This window comes from Mytilus edulis, chromosome 13 (genome assembly GCF_963676685.1).
Source record: "Mytilus edulis chromosome 13, xbMytEdul2.2, whole genome shotgun sequence".
Classification (NCBI taxonomy): domain Eukaryota; kingdom Metazoa; phylum Mollusca; class Bivalvia; order Mytilida; family Mytilidae; genus Mytilus; species Mytilus edulis.
In genome coordinates, this window is record NC_092356.1 from 48,314,856 (window position 1) to 48,339,261 (window position 24,406).

General features: G+C 32.1%; 2 protein-coding genes across 2 annotated transcripts; one reads left to right on the forward strand and one right to left on the reverse strand.

Moving 5' to 3' along the window:
- The first annotated feature begins 235 nt into the window (after positions 1 to 235).
- On the forward strand, positions 236 to 12,490 carry LOC139500648 (succinate dehydrogenase [ubiquinone] iron-sulfur subunit, mitochondrial-like). The gene is made up of 9 exons (XM_071289405.1): positions 236 to 414; positions 4,311 to 4,382; positions 5,523 to 5,581; positions 6,985 to 7,128; positions 7,681 to 7,759; positions 8,096 to 8,218; positions 9,241 to 9,350; positions 10,006 to 10,120; positions 11,481 to 12,490. The coding sequence occupies exons 1-9, from the start codon at positions 352 to 354 to the stop codon at positions 11,562 to 11,564; spliced, it is 849 nt and encodes a 282-aa protein (XP_071145506.1). The 5' UTR covers positions 236 to 351; the 3' UTR covers positions 11,565 to 12,490.
- A 5,932-nt stretch (positions 12,491 to 18,422) lies between these two features.
- On the reverse strand, positions 18,423 to 20,109 carry LOC139500366 (acetylcholine receptor subunit alpha-like). The gene has a single exon (XM_071289108.1). The coding sequence runs from the start codon at positions 20,107 to 20,109 to the stop codon at positions 19,027 to 19,029; it is 1,083 nt and encodes a 360-aa protein (XP_071145209.1). The 3' UTR covers positions 18,423 to 19,026.
- Between the last annotated feature and the right edge of the window lie 4,297 nt (positions 20,110 to 24,406).

The window sequence follows — 24,406 nt, forward strand, 5'->3', positions numbered from 1 at the left end:
TTAGATAATGCAAAATACCAAATAAATATATATATATGATAAGAACGCTATGAACTTTAAAACTGAATTTGCTTTCTGGTCTGTAATTTCCCCAAAAATAATCATGCTTTCGAATCTTGTATTGATACTTATGCTATTTAATTAAAAACATTAACACTGTCTTACCTTATAAAAAACTTTTATTTGGTACGTTGTTGTCTTTATAATGTTTTGTGGTATTTTGTTGTATTTTTTATGATTTTCAGGAGAATTGTCTCAGTGATAACTTTCACCAAAAGTTCAAGGTTACAGGAAACGACAAGTGCGCTTGAACGGAATTACATAAACTACATGTAGATCTGCAAAACAGAAATGGCTAGTTCGACAGTGGTCAAGATAGCTCCAGTAAAAAGAGCCTTATTGCAATTAATTCAGGTATTATTCATGACTTTTGATATTGACTCGTTCATTTGGACTAACAGAAATAGCTCACAAAAGGAGAGGACAGGCAGAAAAAAAGTAGAAAACTGTTCATTGACATTGACATAATTTGTAGGTTTCATAACATTAATTTACTATTAATGTCAAATCGAAGAATATACAAATTATGTATTTGTAATATGTCATCATATATAATTTTTTATTAAGGTTCAACCTGAAGAGCTAATCATGAACTGTTTTAAAATATAAATTCTTGTTTATGTAATTTTGGCATTTTCATGATATCACTGTTTATGTAATGCAAACAAGTTTAATGATTCTTAATTTAGTCTTTAGTTTAATTTAGTTTTCATTGTGTTATTATTGGTTACCCAGAGTACCTGAAAGAAAGAGATAACATTAACCTTGCGATCACAAATTATACTTGTATCACAGACACAGTTATATTGTTACCATTACTGATCAGTATATAATTTATTGGTATCAGAGTTTTATTTTGTCTTCCAGTTATCAGCAAGTCCAGTATAATTTTGTCTTCCAGTTATCAGCAGTACATACATTTACATGCATGTTATATTCATTTGTAATTTTTTATCGTATAATCATATGATATTGTGTTAAGAATATTACAGATGTAAGATGATATGACTTATTGACACATGTTGGAAATAGATGTACAGTTTTTTCTTGTGAGAAACTTGCATAAGGTCATGTTTTTCTCTGACTTTTAATGACATCTTTACACTAAATCCATTACATGGAGATCTTGTACTGATTGATAATTTAGTCACAGATGCCCAGAGATGCAAACAGTTTTTTTTTCCTGTCAGACAATGGGGCCTACAGGGTACCAAGTTTTGCCAGACCCATCAAATTTCTGCCAGACCCATATTTTCACTCAAAAATCAAATGAAATTATGCTATTGAACAAACGTTAATTTTGATTTTGTTGATATTATTTTATCGGCCATGACATATTTCCTGAACTTATCAACTATGCTTAATAGACCTCCTTCCTAGAGAGCGAATTTCTAAAACAAAAAACATGACGGAAATACGGAGAATTGTTCGGGGCGAGATGGACAAGGTACGAAAGACTATTACTGGGCGGAAATACTGGTTCCCGGAGTTAGAAAATGCGGGGGAACAGGACATTTACTTTTATTAAAGATGATCGCAATTTTATAAACAAAATACTCTGCCGGGGCCGACGGGGATTTCAGTTTTGGCGGACTTAAATATTGCCGGCCATCAGGTCCTGCACAGCTACGAGTTTTGCCGTACCTGCATAAATTCTGCCCCTTAGGTCCGACGGGTCCGACGATCAGTTGCATCTCTGGATGCCTGTTTTATTTATTAGTTGTTATTGTCTATGAACAAGCTGTCTGAAATTTGGAGTATTCTCAGATCTGTACTTATTGTTATTTTGTTGTTGGGATGTACAAGTACATGAACATGTACCCCCCCAAGAGAAAATAAATCTGGAATTCCACTGGAATCCCGGCTGGAATTTTGATGGGATTCCAAGTGGGATCCCACCTTATTCCACCGGGATAAAATTTCGGGAATCCCGCCAAAAGTCCGGTAATTCCGATGTAAATCCCGGTTGAAATATACTGGGATCCCACTGGGATATTGTGGGAATTCAATTGGGATCCCACTGGGATAAAATTTCGGGATTCCCACTAAATAAGCGGGATCCCGATGTAAATGTACTGGGATAAAATTTCAGGATTCCTGTAAAAGAAGCGGGATCCCGATGTAAATCCCAGTGGAAATATACTGGGATTCCCGGAAAAAAAAGCGGGATCCCAAAAATAAATACCAGCAGGATATACATGCACCAATTCAAATTGCACTGCCACTGGGATTTCTGGGTTATTTATGCAAAAGGATACATGTCATGTTTCTTTCTGTTAATTAAATTGCTGTCTCTGTACTTCCAACTAGAATTGCTGAGTAAATTATGGTAACTGGAATATCTGCATGCAATCTGTTTCGTTGGCAGCTCCATTTAAAAAGATCAGTATATCCCCTAAAAGTATAAAAAAAATCCACAAAGAATCATTTGTTCAATACGTTTTGAAGCAACAAATTCAATAGAAATATTATTGCATGTTAATGTTTATAGAATACAGTAGATTGGAAGCAAGTCCAAATAATTATGAAGTCTTTGAAGGTTATTTTAATTTTTTTGCAAATTAATTACCTTCCCCCTTTTTTATCCCCTGACGATAAATAACTAGCGACTTATTATTTTCACCAAATAAACATACACACAACTGAATTAAATTTTGACATACCTACTTTTTATGCCTGTTATGTGACAAGTTAACAAGTTTATTCATTGTATATGTTAAAAATAAATATATTTTCAGTTTATGCTTTCAGACTTTCTGATGTTGATTTGCTCAGATAAAAACCATACAAATCATAGTTCCTCAATAAATTATTTTCATAATCATTATATGCACATATACACATGTTAAATTAAATTATTAATGCACTTATCTGAAAACATCATCTTCGTCCTGTCCATAATTCAGCGTAAACAAATTTTGATGACGTTTTTACCAGTACACAAACGTCGACGTGACAATCTCGCCCCAAATTATATCGGCCAAGTTGATCTGTCTCCGTAACGGTATTATAAATAAATTAAGGGTATCGCATAAAAGAATTAATTACTGGCCAGTTTTGACTAAATATAAGAAAAGAATACTTTAGTAATCGGCACCTGGTGCATGCGGATAAGATAGTGGCCGCATTATTTAGGACAGTATTTTCTTGGGTCGAACTGGTACAATTGAAAACAAAGCACGTGGTCATCATTTTTTTTTTAACATTTTACATAAGTTGAGAAACCAACGTTTTACGACGTCAGTCATTATCTTATCATTGATGCCGGACGACAACTAATAGAAATGCACTTATGAGAACTTGAGGAACATTAGAAATGCCCAAGCTCGTCTGGCAAAACACCCGTTGACATTTCCTCGGACGCCCTCCAGTATCATTTTTATCGCGAAAATCTCGGCATTTTTCTGACTTATAAATATCTGTCAAACTGAATATTAAGTGACACTTAAATGTGATTGGCTTCACCTGACAGCTTTGGTGTCATACACATTGTTAATTAACACCAATAACCTATACTTGATGTTATTAGAGACATATGTATACACAAACAAAACACTTGCATATTTTCAACAGCATAAATTAATTATGGTTCAGACAATTTCCCGTTTTAACTAGACTGGGATCCCAGCATCAGATAGTTTTCCCGATTGGGATCCCGGCTTTAAACAGTTCCGATTGGGATCCCAGTGTCCGATATTTATCCCGTTTCATCTAGACTGGAATCCCGGCTTCAGACAGTTATCCCGAATGGGATCCCAGTTTCAGATATTTATCCCGAATGGGATCCCGCCTCCGGATGCTTATCCTGGCTTATCCCGACAATTTCACCGGGATTGCATTGGGATCCCGATCGATCCCGTTTTCGTTTTCTCTTGGGCCTCCCATGTTCTCTCTGTTCCGATTAGGGGATAGATGTTTAGGGGCCTGCTAACATGTTAAACCTGAAAATTATGTATGTGTCTGTCCCAAGTCAGGAGCCTATCATTCAGTGGTTGTCATTTGTTGCTGTGTTGCATATTTGTTTTTTGTTCATTATTTTGTACTTAAATTGGGCAATACATTTTTTTGTTTGAATTGTTTTACATTTGTCATTATTCAGCCTTATATAGCTGATTATCAGGGACCGTGCTGGGCTTTGTGTTGCAAATTGTGATTATTTTATTTCATCTGGCAACAAATTAAGGTTGCTGACATACATGACATAGATAAACTATACATTGTATATGATGAATATTTCTTTTGTCTTACAGACAAGATGTGCACAGACAGCAGCAGCCACAGAGGTTGCCCCAAGAATGAAGAAATTCTCAATCTACAGATTTGTAAGTTGGAACAGCCATATGCACAACTATTACTTTAAATATCTCTAAATTACTTATCTACATAACGTAACGGTACCCAAATTGCACCTATTTAGCAAAAATAGCAGCGGAAATCTTACAAGATCTCCTAGAGACTAAACAATTTGTGTTTTTATGATTTGATACTGTGCATGTCTTTCAAAATATGTAAAAATATTTAGATATACACAAAAAAATTCACAGTATTTATCAACAGATGAAGTGTTTACTGAAAAAGCAAAATGTACCGAAACGTCGCCATGATGTCATCAAAACGTCATCTTTTTAAGATTAGCAAATACAATATGTTACAAGTATCCATTTCTTAAAAAAAAGAAGAGTAAGCAACGACAAATATCCAATTGTTCAAAATATTTGAAAAAAATAAACAAAAGCTTTGTTATTCGTCTTTTGACAATGCGAATTTAAGCATGGATGCAATTTGGGTACTCCTCATTGCAGAATCATTGATGGTTTAGAGGTTAGTTCAGACCAATTTTTCTATGATTCCATATGAATGGTGTACCTATATAATAAAGAAGGATACGGCTACAAAATAAACACAAAATGGAAATTTTTGTCGATCATAAAAAAACGTAGTTGAAAAAACTGTCAAAATAGGTGCAATTTGGGTACCGTCACGTTATACACTGTATATACCTGAAGAACAGAAGAGTCAGATTTAATTTTTCATGAAAGTGTGAAATTGGAAAATGATGTGTGCTGCACTATAAGAATAAGCAATTTTAATACATGTATATATATATGTAAAGATTCTTTAGAGTATGGAAGGCATGTTTAAATATTATGTGTATTGCAACATATTCATGATCATCCTAATTTATTCCAATAAATTTTTGAACGTCATCTCTTAAGAAGTTTGGTCTCTTTGTTAAAATTATAATGATACTAATTTTTATCAATTATTATATTTATTTCATGATATATTTGGAATGAAAAGGCTAAGGTTAAAGATAAGAAAAAATTTAGCCAATGTGCATGATGTGAAATGCCTCAAAATAAATTATAATGTTGCTGTTGCATAAAAAATATCCAGATCATCATGAATTAAGTGTCAGAATAAAATTTGTGAAAATATAAAACATTTGTTTACTTTTACAGAACCCAGAAAAGCAAGGAGACAAACCCAAAGTACAGACATATGAACTGGATCTAAATAAGTAAGTTATGAAGGGTTATGATGTCCATGGTTTACTGGCTATCCATTTGACCTTCAGGGGTGTGGAAATATTTGTTGTGAGCACTTGTCCCTGGGCAAGTAAAACTGTAAATTTTACTTGTCCGGAAAAAAAGTTACTTGCCCTGATGGTCCAAATTAATATTGTAGTATTTAAAGTATTGTTAGCTAATATATGATTCTTAGCACGGTTTTGCATCCCAAACAAATCAGTGAAATCAATTGGTTTATATGTGTAAAAATTTAGGAATGTTGGAAATGGGTTTATTACATCAATGGGACAGAAACTCTAAAGCAAATCAACTGAATGAAATGACATGTAAAGGACAAGTTTGCAGCATTGTTTTTTAATAAAAATTGTAGCCAGTAGGTACACTAAATATACTAAATTTAGAGGATAGTGAGTGAAGAAATGGAAACTGAATAATAGATTAACTAATTATTTCTATCAACTAACACACTTGTTTTTTTCTTGGTACAAATGTAGTTGAACACTTCTATTTACCACTTAGACAACACATAAGGTTGACTTTGATCTATAAAAAAGACAAAAACAAAACTTATTATCTGAATTTCTTTCCAAGGGGTAATCTGATATTCTCGATTCTGTATTTTTTCATATACACCTTGACCATCTCCGTTTGCGTTTCATGCTTTCGACTAGACGTGTCATTCTTTTTGTCTTGCTTGCCCGATGTTTTATTTTAAAAATATTCATCAATCTGAATCTCAATTCAAAATCTTAAGAAATGACACTTCCGGTGAATAGTAGATAAAACATAATCGATGATCCCGGGTCAATGGACAAAGCCAATGCAATATTACGCGACTCGGGTTTGCATACTTATTTTTACTCATTTGGTAATCGATCTATTTCCGGAGTTATGTAATATTTATCGTCATGAACATTGATGTTTATACTTAAAAATATGTTTTTACTCGCTGATTATTGGTTTCTTTTACATAAATTAAACATCTTTATACGTTTTGAAATTAATCCTATATTTTTGCTGAATTTGAACTTTGTCTTGTATATTATTTTACTTGTCCATGGGCAACCAAGACAAAAATAATTACTTGTCCGGGTGTTAAAATGTACGAGTCGGGCGAGTCGGGCATAGCATTTCCACACCCCTGACCTTAGTTTTAAACACTTACTCACATGATTAACAAGATGTCATGATTATGTTTTTTTGTTTTATTAATAAATGTTTACATTTAGATCAAAAGCAAGGTAATTTCTTTCGAAAAAAATACCAAATTTACTGCTTTATTTATATTATATGTACATGTACGTAGATCTTTGTAAATAGACTCTCATAACAGCTATGTTGTGGTAATATGGTGGTAGTTTTAATAGTATTGATAAACAATTATGAATTTTAGATGTGGTCCTATGGTTTTGGATGCATTGATCAAGATAAAGGATGAAATGGATCCAACTTTGACCTTCAGAAGGTCATGTAGAGAAGGTATTTGTGGATCATGTTCCATGAACATTGGTGGTGAAAACACACTAGCATGTCTACGGTAAGTGTAAGGTTCAAAGTTCAAAATTCTTTTTTCAATTAAGGGCCTGAAAGGAACATTATGACAATAATCATGATAATACACAGTACATTCATATTCATAACACATAATTATATACATTGAGATTAAATTCAAATTCAAATTAAGTGAATGAGATTACTTCATACGAAAAATATCAAGCATAATTTGATAAGAACATAGAACTCTCCATGTTGTGGCCTCATGTCATGAATAAGAATTAGTTTTTACTGTGCATCAGATTTGCTTGACAGTTTTTTTTTTCCCATACAAAAGTTTAGTCTTTTTTAACTTAAAAAATGATTTATTAAAATAAATATATATAAGCAAAAATTTCATTTGGTCAGAGAAAATCAATTGTTTTAATGATAATTCACAACTACAAATTATATTTGGTATAATGGTATATGGAACAAGTATTCATATCCCATATAAATATTAAAAAAAAAAATGCTTTGCATTTGTTAAGCTGTTTAATATTGAAAGGAAATGTGTGAAGACTCAGTATTATCATAGCTTTATTCTTCTTTCCAGAAAAATAGATCCTAACACCAGTAAAGCAATGAAGATTTATCCCTTGCCACATATGTATGTCATTAAAGATCTGGTTCCGGTAAGTAATGCCTTAGTGACACAATGTGACATTTGAACACTTTTAGTGCTTCCATTGTGTGTTTTAATGATAACATTGTAATAGGTACCAGATTAGTAAACCCCTTTCTTCAAAGGAATGGAATATAGATCTAATACATTGTATACTGGTTTTTATCTGTTCTTCTGTCAATCCATTGAATGATACTTTTGTAACTTTGTCTGAGAACTACAAATAGATGGAAAATATAATTCTATATGATTTTCTGGTATTTAATTCTTGCATTCATACTCTTGTAAGCTTAAGGTAAATGAAATAAATGATTGGACATGTAAATAATTTTGCTATGATTTACAGGATATGAGTAACTTTTATGCCCAGTACAGAGCTATTGAACCCTACCTCAAAAAGAAAGATGGATCAGAGAAAGATATTGGTAAAACACAGTATCTGCAGTCAGTGAAAGATAGAGCTAAATTGGTAAGAAATTGACTTATTTTTTTTTGGAAAGATTAGAACTTGTTCTAAATCTTTACTAAGGCACCGGCCTCCCTAACAACATGACAGGTTAGCTACTGTATTCACACTGAAATATAGTTCTCTATGGTTCTCATGTATGTGCACATAATACACATATAAACTGATAAAATGGGTATATTATTGTTTAAAAATACTTTAAAAATTGATCAAAAGGCACTCTACAACTTTTAATATTCATGTAATGTCATATAACCTCTGTTTCAACTTACAAAATGCCCCAAAACAAAATTTTTTGATTATTTTTGTTGACACTTTAAAGTTTTTAGCTGTTGGTCTAGATTTTATGTCTTACAAGGATAGTTGGTAACATTTACTAGAAGAATTTTTGATTTACAATTTTTTGTTTTTTTTAAACATGTTCAAAACAGGCAAAATTATTTGGATAAGATATAAACTGCAGTTTAAATAAAATTGTGCAAATTAAGAGACCCATATTATTTAATTTGAGCTCATACAAGAAAAGCATGTTTCCTTCTAAAGACCTGCTGTTAATGCAATTTTCAGCAGTAGGTCTTTATTAATGTTCATTTCCCCCCACCATACCTTAATATGAAATTATTCAAACTACTCTTCTAATCTTTCCATGAGTGATTTCCATCACTTTGATTATATAAGCCTGTATTTATTTCTGAATGATTTCTTAAAATTAAAAATTATTTGGCAAGAAAAAACTTTTATTTATTTGGAAATGTTTTGATGATATTCAATTAGGAATGTGATTTCTGTTACTAATTACAGCTGTTGATTATCATAGTGCTGAATGTTCCAGAATTACTCTTAAAACATTTAGAATTTAATGTGAAAGTTTATCAGAAAGTATTTGTTAAAACATGGAAAGCATGAATCTACACAGTTAAGTCATGTTCATTTTTAATTTGCATTCGTGAACACATATTTTTGTATTTGAAAAGTTTATCCTCAGAGGCATTTGCACCAATGTTTGATCAATTTATGTATTTCAGGATGGTTTATATGAGTGTATATTATGTGCATGCTGTAGTACATCTTGTCCTAGCTACTGGTGGAATTCTGATAAATATCTTGGCCCAGCTGTTCTCATGCAGGCATACAGGTACATGTAATACTGTAGAAACAGGATCTTTTGTGTAATTTTCTTCAAACCAGTCTTCATGCAGAATAATTTAGAGGTTCCTGTTTAAGAAAGAAGTGCTCCTTATGAATTCATTTTGGATAAATTATTTTAATAACATCCATCCACAAGATAAACAAATTAAGATTTAAACCAAATTATTAGATTTTACAGGAGATAGATTGAAAAATGGCACTTTATGTTACTTCTGTGCAATAATTTTTGAACTGTTCAAACAAGGTTCTTTAAATCTAAATATGCTGCCACTGATGATAAAATGGTTGTGTATTTGATATTGGATATTATCATTTTTTGCTTATCAGGAGTTATTGCCCTTGACATATTGAAAAAATAAGGATTGACTTTGGCAAGTCATACTTGTATTCATAATGAAAAATGATGTATGTTTTATTATACACTAGAATTGAAATTATATTTTAGTAATTTTCAGAAGGGAAAGAACAATTGTATAAACTCCACCCTATGAGATGATCCATACTATACACCTCAAACAAAATAAAACTATAATACATGTAGAGGCCTAAAACAATAAACAGGTATTTACCTTGAATTTGAATTTTTAGATGACACATCTCCATAATTTCCTATAATATTTTGTGCTTATCTCCCTTTACAGATGGATGATTGACTCCAGAGATGATTTTACAAATGAAAGGTTGGCCATGATGGAAGACAAGTTCTCTGTGTACAGATGTCATACCATTATGAACTGTACCAAGACTTGTCCTAAGGTAAAGTACATGCAATTAGCACAGTGGGTGAAAAGGGGAGGGGTGTTATTGGTCTGTGTACAGATGCCATACCATAATGAAATGTACAAAGACTTGTCCTAAGGTAAAGTACATGCAATTAGCACAGTGGGTGAAAAGGGGAGGGGTGTCATTGGTCTGTGCACAGATGTCATAGCATAATGAAATGTACAAAGACTTGTCCTAAGGTAAAGTACATGCAATTAGCACAGTGGGTGAAAAGGGGAGGGGTGTTATTGGTCTGTGTACAGATGTCATAGCATAATGAAATGTACAAAGACTTGTCCAAAGATAAAGTACCTTCACTGACAAAAAATAAAGTAGAAAATAATTCCATAAAAAGTATGAAAAAGACATTTTAATAGTCTAACCCTTAAAATTGTTACAGCTAGTTAAAATCTTAACCTCTTGCACTAATGTTCATCTCTCTTAAGCGATATCTTGCCCGATCACCTCTTTTATTCCCATTCATTTGATGTGTTTGACATTATCATTTTGCCATTTGGTTATGGAATTTTCATTTTAAATTTTCTTCAAGTTCAGTATTTTTTGTGATTTTACTCATCTTGTCAGACTGTAGTAATAACCTCAATTCAAAGGTCATCTCTCTTGTAATGTCAGTTTTCTTTAGTTCCATGGCTGACCTTAATGAAATTGTTTACTGCAATGTATTGGTGCAATATGTGTCTTATATATGTTTCATACGTACATGCATGTTTGTGAACATAGGTTTCAGAAAAATATTTCTGAAATATTGAACTCAGCACATTTATTTAAAGTGCTATCAGAAATATAAATGAAAGAAAGACAAATAGACGACGCTAAAACCATATTTATTACGTATAGAGAGGTCAATTGTATGTGTAATATAATGATCAATAGTTCTGTATTAGCCTGCTGTAATGCTATTGATAGTAGTCATATTTGTACAGGCTTCATCAAATCTAACAAAAAATATTCTGTCTTTAAGGTGGTACCCAACACTTTCACGAAAATTAATTTGGCTCGTTTAATTTTCATAAAATTTTGTCAAAGTATTTACTTTGAGCCTTTAACAATAATATAAAAATTTCAAAAAATTTGAACCAACCGTTTTTTCAGAAAAATTACACTGGTTATATAGCAATTTGACAAACACCAATTTTGATCATTGAGAAGCTTAATATTCCTTTTACAACACAACGTAATGAAAACGTTAAGCTGACTTTACAGAGTTATCTCCCTGTAGTGTTAGGTACCACCTTAAGTATAAGCCATATAATATCTATTTTATTTATAATTATTATCTTTTAGTAAAACAATGTATTTTGTTTGTATGTTCATCAATTTAAATTGATTTCAGGGATTAAACCCAGGTCTGGCTATTGGAGAGATCAAGAAGATGTTAGCTCTGTATCAGAGTGAAGCAAAGACAGCCAAAGCTTAATTAGGACATGGCCAAAGCTTAATCTAACTTATGATGGATTTAGTCAGATCTTGTGATAGAGTGACATCATTTTTAAAAAGTTTTCCATCTGCTTTTATAATATTATAGTTGTTATCCTATCTTCTTGTTTTTTGTGTTTAGGACTTTACTATTGGCCTTTTATCATTCGGTTTAAAGGTTATGCTATTAATAGATAGAGAGAAAGAAAAGAAAAAATAACATATGGAATAATAAAAGTAAAAAAAGTTACTGTTAGAAATATTAGTAATGTTGTAAATAAATATCTGATGTCAGGCGAAATTTAACACAATCAGAATTCTTGTTTGAAAAAAAAATGTTTGAATTCAATTTATGAATGTCTTCCTGAAAAGTGAATCTTTATATCTTTATTTTGAATTCTTCCAATCAATGCTGAATGATAGCACATAGAAACCTAATGGTATTTTCTATTTAATTTCTACTGCTATACTGGAGTAATAAATAGAACATTTATAATATGTAATGAAAACTTTGCTTTAATATTATAAAACAGCTTTACTAAAAGAAAATATGAAAACTTTCCATGTATAAAGAAAAATATCTATTTGCATTTATATAACTCAGTTAAACACTCTAATTTAATACTTGCACATCATGTTAAAATTGTTGGAAGAGGAATTTAGTTAAATAAACAGTTAGAATTAAATAAGCTTTTCTAATCGATATTTACGTTTTAATATTAAATGAAAACCATGTATCATGGTTGCAGATAATGCTAAAATATAAAATGATTCTGAGTAATAAAATGAAATCCTTTTATTCTGGCAATATTTTTTTTAAAAAATCAGTAAGTTATATGGTTTTAAAAAGATTTTATGTAGCATCTGGTTTTGTGAAAACCAAACATTGTATTCTGTTAAATAAGTAATATATGCCTTTAAAGCTTATTTTTGTTTGTTTTTTATGCCCATTGGGAAATTTGGACATTTGACATGTGGTTTTAGTCATTTATAAAAAAAATCTGTGTTTTTTTGTTCACCTAAAAAAAGAAAGTTTTTTTGCCGGTATCATACATGAAACAACTCATGAAAACATCAGATAAAGCTTGTATGAAGGCTGGAATTTCCCAGGACTGTTGTCAGTTTGATCAAGGTCAGGGGTGAATGTATCGTAGATTTAGGACATACAACATGGAAGAGTTGATCAAATGATGAGTTTGCAGGTAGACTATAGAAATATTGTCTTAACATCTCAAGTGTGAACCTAAATATATTGCTATTTCATTTACAAATGACACAGACAATCTTATTTTTACAGAAATATCAGTAAGATAAAAGCAATGACAAAAATTATTCTTGAAATGAAATAAAGTATGTTCATAGTTTCGAGCTCTAAACTAGAGAGAGAATGATACATAATGGAATTCAATATGGCTTTATGCCTTAGAAATACCTGGAAAAAAATGACTCTTTCAGTTTGTTTACTTTTCTGGTATTAATGTCTCATGGATTTTGGTCTTATTATATCCATTGCTTCTAAAGAATAAAGGGTATACTGGTTTTCTCTGTTTTTCCATCTATCAGTTAATAACACATTGTTGTCAATATGTACAGATTCAAGATTCTTGATATTTGGTACTGAGCTTTATATTTGTAAGGGCTATTCCTCGAGAAAATGTATGAGAGAGTTGGACACCACATGATATTTATTCTGTGTGTTACAGCTGATTTCATTGAGTGTGTAGCTAAAGAAAATATCTTTGGTTAGCTTGCTTGCTAGCTGAACCTTAAAGTCATTATTAGGTAATTTATACTACCCTCCTTTTGAAGTAGCCTAGTCCTACAGACATATTGATTGGTTATTAGTCCGACTAGTCTATTCTTAAAGGATATTACCTTTAGCTTGTCGGCTGTAAAGAGTTTGGAAGCAATTGAATTATGTTGCAAATTAAAATATTAAATCATAGTTGAAGGTTCAAGGTCAGCTGTTACCTAACTTTACCTGAAAGTTCATTCAGGAATTTCTTTTAAATTAATTATCCTTGGATTTGACACATCAACAAACATGATTACTGTTGCTAAAAATAGAAAAATTTCAAAACTGAAGAAAGGTAAAAATTATCAGCAGGTCTATCCGCTGTGGAATTTTCTGAAAAATCTGATAATCTACTTTGGAGTTATTGCCCCTGAAATGTCAACTTCTATTTTACAGAATTTCAATAAGGCTTATATCTTAAAACTTAATTTCTTAAAATTCATTGAACATTAGCAAATTCCCATATTTTTTATCATGAAAACTGCAGTAGATGGAGATACATTTAAACTGGTTTTTTTTCACTTAAGCTGCAACCAATGATAACCACTTTACTATAGCTCATAGCTCGGAAAGGGCAGATAAACAATGCCACAGATTGGGCAATAACGAGCATGACTGTGTTGTTGTTGCACAATTGAATGTATGGGCAAATTAACAATGGCCACTCTCCAACATTATAAACCACCTTATAATTCAAGATTAAAATTCCCCCTTTTTGCTGATCTTTTTCGTTGATAACTGCTTTTCTTACTTTAGTTTTTGCTGTTTGAAGTTTCTGCTTTACCTTAGCTACTATTATATTTGCCTAACATGAAGCAATGGTATAAATCATTACTGAATGGCATTATTCTATAAGTAGCTCACAGAAGATTTGTTCATTGTCACTAATTATTAGGACTTGTTTTGTTAATCGTGTTTGCTATATATTTAAACGGTGTCTCTATATCTATTATGGTATTCAAGGTAATAAGCAAAATTGAAAAACAAAATGTCACTTATTAAAGGGTAGTTAATCCTTAAAGGAGTGGACTGACCATGTCAGCTTTGTTGATTTAAACGTAAGTATTGACACTCGCTGGTCAAGTTTGCTTTATGGCTCGTCTGAATTTTTAGGAAAATGGACGGAAGGAGGGACACATCTTTTCAAACTTTTTTAGCCTCTTTTAGATTGTCGTATAACATTATTAACGTTTTAACTTTGCCATCTCAGTATACGGTGTTGTATATCTGTATGTTGAATCCGTATTTTCGGAACTGTATTGTGGATATGGATAGTAAATTACTCATTGCCAGAAAACAAATAAATAGTGATGTCAATGTTAAAAACGTTGATAATGTAATAAAAATAAACAGGAAAAACGAAAACATATTAAAAACAAGAATGTGTCCCAAGTACACGGATGCCCCATACGCAATATCATTTTCTATGTTCAGTGGACTTTAGAAAAAGGTTAAACTCTAATAGAAAAATCATATCATAAGGAACATGTATACTAAGTTTCAAGTTGACTGGACTTCAACTTCATCAAAAACTTTAACCTGAAGCGGAATGGACGGACGGACGGACGAACAAACAGACACACAGACCAGAAAACAATGCCCATAAATGGGACATAACAAAAATGTGCCCATAGTACACGAATGCCCCATTCACATTATCATTTCTATGTTCAGTGGACCGTGAAAATGGGTTAAAAACTCTTATTTGGTATTAAAATTAGAAAGATCATATCATAGGGAACATGTGTACTAAGTTTCAAGTTGATTGGACTTCAACTTTATCAATTAAAGTGATGGAAATCACTCATGGAAAGATTGGAAGAGTAATTTCATAGTAAGGTATGGTGGGGACAAAAAAACAATAAAGCACTATTGCTGAAAATTCTTCTAGTGAATGTTTATACCAACTATCCTTGTAAGACATAAGATCTAGACCAACAGCTAATAACTTTAAAGTGTCAACAAAAATAATCTAAAAATGTTGTTTTGGGTCATTTTGTAAGTTGAAACATAGGTTATGTAACATTGAAGATTAGAAGTTGTAAAGTGCCTTTTGATCAATTTATAAAGTATTTTTCAGCACAGGGCATTGAAAATGTACTTTTTAAAACTGTTTCAAGCCAATTACTGATAAAAAAAAATTAGTGAACTAGCCTAAATTGTAGATTAATTGCAGATAATTATTGGAAATTTATGAAGTAAATTATAGGCCTTACTGGAATACCTTTTATACATTCATATTTAAAGTTCTTTTTTTAAGATCTTGTTAATCCTTAATTAATAATTTATCTTTCAGAAATCATTTACAGAATTACTTAATGTAATGTAGATCAAAAGTAATAGGCAATAAATAAATCTATCATCCTTATATAATATCAAACATTTGGGTATTTGTAAATGCTCTTTTGTTCCGACGCTGGAAAGTTCCGGGCGGAAAGAACTAACTAGCCGAAAAGTTCCGGAGGAACTTATTAACTAGTTCGTTTGTTCTTCCTCTGGTTTAAAAGTTCCACCGGAACAAAGTGACTAGTTGGAAAGTTCCAACGGAACATATCAACTAGTTAGAAAGTTCCTTTTCGTCAAATTAGTCAAAACCGGAACTAACAAACTAGCCCAAAAGTTCTAACGGAACTTATCAACCAGTCACACAAAGTTCCACATGGAGAGGTCAAATATTCATTGATATTTGTGTAATAAGATGTATATTGAAAGGTCTGTATAATTATGTAAGACTGAGGTTGATAAGGAATGTGGTCAATTTGACTGACAGTTTAGGAGGTGGGGCATTGTAAATAAAGACCTTGTCCCTGATTGTTTGATGATAATGACAGTTGTCAATCATCTAATATTGTATCAATACTCAATTACATAATCAAAATGTTTTTAAAAAAGCCTGCTCATCAACACACATACAAGACAAACATTTTTGAATGAACTGCTCCAAAAATATACCCATTTCTTCACAGTTTATATGTATATTATGTGCACATATATGAGAACTAATAGGGAACTATATATCAGGGTGAATACATTTAGTAATAGTAGCTAACCTGTCGTGTTGTTATGGAGGCCAATGCCTAAGGAAAGAGTTAGAACAAGTTCCAATCTTTCCAAAAACTACCTCAACAAAAAACTTTAACCTGAAGCGGGACATACGGAACCAAATGAACGAACGTACAGACAAACGGATGCACAGACCAGAAACATAATGCCCATAAATAGGACATACAAAAAATCTGCAAACCGAGTCCCTGAGGAGAATGTGTGCACGAATTACGCCAACTGACAGAAAAAAGATTGGGAAGATTAAGGTGGTACCCAACACCTTGACCAAAATTAATTTGGCTCGTTTAATTTTCATAAAATTTAGACAAAGTATTTACTTTGACCCTTTGAGAAAAATATAAAAATTTCAAAAAATTTTAACCAACCGTTTTATCAGAAAAAATACACTGGTTATATAGCAGTTTGACAAACACTAGTTTTGATCATTGAGAAGCTTAATATTCCCGTAACAACACGACGTAATTAAAACGTTTAGCTGATTTTACAGAGTTATCTCCCTGTAGTGTTAGGTACCACCTTAATAAGAAAATATCCAAATATATAGAATAGAAATAAACGATTCAAAGTCATGGCGGACATTTATGCTACTGGTATATAACGTGTACTAACAGTAAATAAATTATACAAGTGTTTATTCATAGCTTATATAAAGTTGACGTCCAAACTTAATAACATGTGTGAAAAGTAGTTACGGTTTAATTGGTTTTCTTAAGTGTTTATTAAGATTAACAATATTAGTTTTAACTTTTTAAAAGGATTTTTATAGCTGACTATCAGATTTTGTTCATTGCTAAATGTAGAACGTCTCATTTGTGATCATACCACAATTTACTTTTATTATAATCTCCTTACAAAAAAAACTCGGATTCAGAAAGAAACCCATACACGCCGACCGGTTCCTCCCTTTACTGAGTATACATTGATATTTTAACGGGTTGTTTGTTACGCTATTCCAATGCATAAACCAAATGCGCAAAGGGATATATTGGCGAATTTAACAATACAAAAAACCATTCGCTTCAATACTGTTGATTTGTACAAACTATTCGCCAAAATTACAAACAAACAGATGGTAAACAAATATGTCCGAAAAGTGAAGTGGAAAATTCTCGTATCAGGTCCAAAACTGTTGAAGTTGTATGTTTCTTAACCATGCAATTCTAAGTATGTGAAAACTATCATGGATGTAAGATATTAGTTTATAATATGAAGCCATCAAAACAATATAAATTTTAGACAAGGCAATATAATTATTCAAATAAATATAAGATTTGTGAAGTTTTTAATTTTTAAATGGTACATTGTTTATATATGTATTATACAATATAAATTGTAGACAAGGCAATATAGTTATTTTCAAATATATATAAGATTTGCAAAGTTTTTTAATTTCTAAATGGTATATTGTGTATATCGTCGCTGGGCGTCCAAAAAGTCGTATATATGACTTTTTTGGCTAAAAATACTTTATGACACCAATGGTCTGGGCGGGAGGAAATCTTTGGTATTTCAAAATAGCATACAGTTAGACCAATCAAAACGTTTGAAATAAGACATATTGCAAAATTGCCAATGTCAGTTGTTTCTAAAATTTGCTTCCAAAATGTTGTATGAAAACTTGAAAATCGTTGTATAATTGCTTTTGGGATAAAATAATTGTACATTTCTTCGAAAATAATTTTAAGTTCTTGGATAATCCAGAAATGTCAAAGTTTTTATTTCACTCCTATTTTCAAAAATGTTCAAGTTCATATACGACATTTGGAAGCATGCATTTTGTCAAAATTTTCAAAGCCTGTTTGTGAGATATCTTTTTCTTGAAAAATTTGTAATTTACAACATTTTGGAAGCCCAGCGACGATATGTATTATACACGTAGTCTCAGTAGTTTAATCATATATGTAATAGAAAATGACAAAAGCTTTCTGTATATTTCACATCCCAAAATGAATTTCGTGAATAATAAATCAGATATATGTCTGATTATATATAACAAAATAGAAAAAAAGTTAATTCAGCGATTTTTGGTGAATTGTCTTAATAATGGGAACCGATGTATCATAGTGAAAATACAATGAATCTAGTACATTATATTATAATTTTATAATTGGTTGTATGCAACTGCGACATGTTCATGAACCATTAATTATTAAATCTCGAATTATATTTCGTTGTCGAGGATTGAATAAGAAATAGATATTTTCGTTGAATTTGAATTCACAATAGGGATTTCTTGACAGCAGACTAGAACCAATGGTGCTGTAGCAAATAGAACCAATTCGGGTTTCCTGCTTACAGATATCTGGACAAATTTAATTGGATCGTCCTTCGTTGATTAACTGCTTTGCAAAAAAAAAAAACACATCTAAAAGAAGATGTGGTGTGTGTGCCAATGAGACAACTCTCCATCCAAATCACATGGTGTAAAAAGTAAACAATTAAAGGTCAAAGTACGGTCTTCAACACATCGAAAAGCAAGAAGTAAAGAGACCCAAAAAGGCCATCTTCTATTTTTTTAAATTCAGATACATTGTAATGCGTTGTCAGAGCTGAATCTCAAACTGACAAATTTCTTATACTATGAACACCTCCCCCTTTTTTACTACACAAAAACAACACAAATGTATAATACAAGGAACATACAGAGTAAAGAGTACGATAATGTCAGGAAAAATCTATCCAGGAGATGAGAATATTCTTTACCTGAAATATCGATTTTTATATCTATTTTGTCGTCTTTCTGAAATTCTATCACAGTATCTTTAACTTTTTCCGTACACCTTGAAACTCTTATCAGACATGCAGCACATCTGCCCGGCTTGAATGATTCTTTGTGGTAGTAACGCATTGATATGATTACAAATATAACTATCGCACCACTGATCGCTATAATGAGTATCATGACAAGTAGGAGAGTGCACAAGGGATCGGATGATGTTGGAAGCGATGACAAAGCAATTGTCAAAAATATAGCATACGATAATAGGATAGTCACTGCATAAGATATACGCTCCCCCGAGTCTGGAGGCAACACAAACACTAATGGATTGAGAATACAGAACGACAAGGTCGGTACAACTAGCATTACAGCATAGTAAAGTGGACGTCGTGTTAAAGTTACTTCAACATTAAACTTTAGGGAGTATATAGAAATCGCCTCCACATACGAACGACTGTTTACTATCCAATCAGAGTTTGTTGAGAAGTAATCTAGTATTACATAGTCGAAAAGCGGAGATAATGTGATATCCGCAGATGTTGTTCCCCATGGTTGAAATTCCAGAGTACAGACTTGTGTGTCAAACGGAAATTTTGTAAAATCTGTAGAGCATTTTGCCTTCAACACGCCACCTGGAAACCATGCCACCCTTCCAGAACTATAAACAGATAGAACGTTGTTTGTGTCGTAACCTATAGGTTTCATTTCATTTGGAGTATTCACGAGAAAAATATAAGGATGCCATATTTTTGAGTTGTCTAAAACAAGATCAGTAACACCGCCATAACTTGCTGGGTTCCATTGTAAAGAGACATCATCCCAACTCATAGAAAGTCCGCCAGTCAAAGATAAAGTTTCGTCGACACCATTAAAACCATTTACAGTAAACAGACAAAATCCGAGTTTGACGTCGACAGGAGTTGATGAGTTTGCCTTCGGAAGAAGATGTTTTTCGTATCCATTCATGATATCATTGAGGACATTTTTCGAATCTTGCAAAGTTTTCGCTTGCGATACTGTATACAAATTACCAAATATGTAGAAAAGAAATAAACGATTCAAAGTCATGGCGGACATTTATGCTACTGGTATATATAACGTATACTAAAAGTAAATAAATCATACACGTGTTTATTCATAGCTTATATATAAAGTTGACGTCCAAACTTAATAACACGTGTTAAAAGTGGACACAGTTTTAATTGCCTTTTAAAGTGCTTATTAAGATTAATATTTAACTTTTTAAAATGATTGTAAAGCTGACTATATGATTTATTGTGTCTGTTTAGTTTATGCATCAATGTAAATATAACGGAATTTGATGAGACTGTCATCAAAGTGAGAGGGTTAACGCTATAAAACCAGGTTTAATCCACCATTTTCTACATTTGAAAATGCCTGTACCAAGTCAGGAATATGACAGTTCTTGTCCATTCGTTTTTGATGCGTTTTGCTATTTGATTTTGACATGTTATTATGGACTTTCCGAATTGATTTTCTTCTACGTTCAGTATTTTTGTGATTTTCAGTACTTTTTGTTCATTGCTAAATGTAAAACGTCGCATTTGAGATCATACCACAATTTACTTTAAAAGTGATCTATTGAATTTAAAAAAAAATGGACTACACCTTCTTTTTTATATTGGTAATCAGATTTTAAAAAAAATACTTTTCAAATCCCTTTTTCGTATTTCCTGACTATTTGTAATACATTTAATATTAACAACCGTGCAAGGGCTGTATAGCCAGTCAAGGTCGTTAAAAACTTCCATCATCATCATTAACGGGTTTTTTTTTCACATTAGCAACATATTTTTCTTTTTTCTAGCAATATGCAGTTTACTATTCACATCCATATACTGAAAAAAAAATCAACAAAAACTCTGTTAACCGAGGATCAGCCGTGATATTGACAAAAACTTTGACATTGCATCGCCACAGACCAGTCTCCCTTTAAGACATTCTTGGATGACGCTTCTAATTCATTAACGCATCTTAGTTTCGGACATTGAATTTAAAAGTCTTTCGCAAATTACCACTTAACACAAACTTTTCCTAAACTGACCATTTAAAACAAATATTTGCAATTTTAAAAGTATTGTACCACTTTGTTTGCAAACTACTAGTCAATGTGACCCATGTTATTTTACCATACTGCCTTCGATCTTCACATGAAGTGAGACTATATCAATCCTTTATACTGAACCCTAGCTCTAGAATATTAAAAAATTACCACTTCATATGCATTTAACAGGTGAACATCATGAATACATGTGCAAAAGTAGCTATGAACACAAAGAGAAACTTTATCTAAGATCCATGTGCAGGAGATCTAAAACTGATGCACCCTGCGATTACATACGCCTTATAATATGAAAAAACAGACATAGCAAAGAAAACTTCACCTTTGACCTATGAACCATGAAAATGATTTTAAGGTCAGATGGACCCTTCCAGATGGACATGTATATCATATAATCATTCCATATACAAATGTATATAGTTAACCTGTTACTGTATAGGAGGAACAAACTAAACCACGAAAATAATTACCTTTAAACCTTGAAAATCAGGTCATGGTCAGATGACATCTGCCAGTTGGGCATGTTCACCTTACTTTCATTCCATACACCAAATATAGTAGACCTATAGCATACAATACAAAAGAATTAAACCAAAACACAAAAACTTAAATATAATCACCGAAACCATGAAAATGATGTCAAGGTCAGATGACCCCTGCCAGTTGGACATGTACACATTACAATCCTTCTATACACCAAATATACTAGACCTATTGCTTATAGTATCTGAGATATGGACCACCAAAACATAACCTTATTTACTGATCCATAAAAGGAGGTCAAGGTCAAGTGAAAACTGTCTGACGGGCATAAGGACCTTGCAGGTACGCACATACCAAATATAGTTATCCTAATACTCATAATAAGAGAAACATTAACCTTACAAAAAATCTTAATCGTTTTTTCAAGTTGTTACTGAACTGAAAATGAGGTAAAGGGCAATGTTTATGTGACAAACGGAAACTTCGCAACTATATACAAAGTATGAAGCATCTAGGTCGTCCACCTTCTAAAATATAAAGCTTTTTAGAAGTAAGCTAACGCCGCTGCCGCCTCGATTACTATCCTCTGTCGAGTTTTCTGCGACAAAAGTTGTAGGCTCGACACAAAGATTTGTGATCAGTATCTTTAAGGTGTAGATAATGAAGTTGAATAAAGTTATTCTAGATCATAAATTAATTAACAAATGCTTAACATCCAGCAATAAACATGCATGCTGAAGATAATGAGTGACACATGTGTCATCAAACTATATCGTGCTTTGCTAGATGACGAGGTCAGTTGTAAGCTAGGGAGCTACCATTTGATTGGATGGAAGGGGTACAAGGATAAAAAAAAAAAAATTTTATTTAAGGATTACACCACTGAAGAGCCAAAAAAAAAAATAAAACTTTTTCTTAACCTGATTTTGGGGCTTATAAGACTGTAAAAAAATAATTGGTGAAGAAAAAATCATATGGTGGTGCACTTCTTTTTTTGCTATGTCCCTTTGGAAATAGTTAATTTTCATGATTTTCCCATTTTTCATCAATTTTTATAAAACTTGTCACGGTCCTTATCTATCCCAAATTCATGTATTTGGTTTTGATGTTATATATGTTATTCTCATAGGATTTTGTCTAATGCTTAGTCCGTTTCTGTGTGTGCTACATTTTAATGTTGTGTCGTTGTTCTCCTCTTATATCTAATGCGTTTCCCTCAGTTTTAGTTTGTTACCCTGATTTTGTTTTTTGTCCATGGATTTATGAGTTTTGAACAGCGGTATACTACTGTTGTCTTTATTTACCTATTTTTTGGCTATTATCGTGAAAAAAATAACAGTTCTACTATTAATTTTCAGACTTTCAATAAAGATGAAGTGGACAAATTAACTTAAAAAACTATAGGTATGTGTTAATATAAGAAAGTTTTCCAACCACTTGGTCGATGCCTCTGCTGGTGGACGTTTCGTCCCCGAGGGTATCAACAGCCCAGTAGTCAGCACTTCGGTATTGACATGAATATCAATGATGTTGTCATTTTTTATAAATTTCCTGTTTACAAAACTTTGAATTTTTCGAAAGACTAAGGATTTTCTTATCCTAGGCATAGATAGCCTTAGCCGTATTTGGCACAACGTTTTGCAATTTTGGATCCTCAATGCTCTTCAACCTTGTATTTGTTTGGTTTATAACTATTTTGATACGAGCGTCACTGATGAGTCTTATGTAGACGAAACGCACGTCTGGCGTACTAAATTATAATCCTGGTACCTTTGATAACTATTTACACCACTGGGTCGATGCCTCTGCTGGTGGACGTTTCGTCCCCGAGGGTATCAACAGCCCAGTAGTCAGCACATCGGTGTTGACATGAATATCAATTATGTGGTCATTTTTTTTTATAAATTTCCTGTTAACAAAACTTTGAATTTTTCGAAAAGCTAAGGATTTTCTTATCCCAGGTATAGATTACCTTAGCCGTATTTGGCACAACTTTTTGGAATTTTGGATCCTCAATGCTCTTCAACTTTGTATTTGTTTGGTTTATAACTATTTTGATATTAGCGTCACTGTAGACGAAACGCGCTTCTGGCGTACTAAATTACAATCCTTTGACTATTTTATCATATTTTAATGCTTTTTGGTGTAAAATTTACCATGCTGTCAATTTTGTAAATTTGTGATTTTTTTTTATATTTAAGAACAAAATGCATATTATTTCCAACTTGTTTGTTATAAATGATTGAAACAAGAATGTGTCCAAAGTACACGGATGCCCCACTTGCACTATCCTTTTCCATGTTCCATGAACTGTAAAAATTGGGTAATAATCTAATTTGGCATTAAAATTAGAAAGATTATATTATAGGGAACATATGTAATAAGTTTCAAGTTGATTGGACTTCAATTTCATCAAAAACTACCTTGACCAAAAACTTTAACCTGAAACTCCCACTTTCATTTTCTATGTAAAGTGAACCGTGAAATTGGGGTCAAAAGTCTAATTTGGCATTAACTTTAGAAAGATCATAGCATAAGCAACAAGTGTACTAAGTTTCAAGTTGATTGGAATTTAGCTTCATCAAAAACTTCCTTGACCAAAAACTTTAACCTGAAACTCCCCCTTTCATTTTCTATGTTCAGTGGACCGTGAAATTGGGGTCAAAAGTCTAATTTGACTTTAAAATTAGAAAGATC

Coding starts and splice junctions, on each gene's coding strand:
- LOC139500366 (XM_071289108.1), bottom strand. CDS start 20,109: ATGAATGGATACGAAAAACATCTTCTTCCGAAGGCAAACTCATCAACT.
- LOC139500648 (XM_071289405.1), top strand. CDS start 352: ATGGCTAGTTCGACAGTGGTCAAGATAGCTCCAGTAAAAAGAGCCTTA. Junction 5,582..6,984: donor TATGAACTGGATCTAAATAA/GTAAGTTATGAA, acceptor TATGAATTTTAG/ATGTGGTCCTATGGTTTTGG. Junction 10,121..11,480: donor GTACCAAGACTTGTCCTAAG/GTAAAGTACATG, acceptor AATTGATTTCAG/GGATTAAACCCAGGTCTGGC.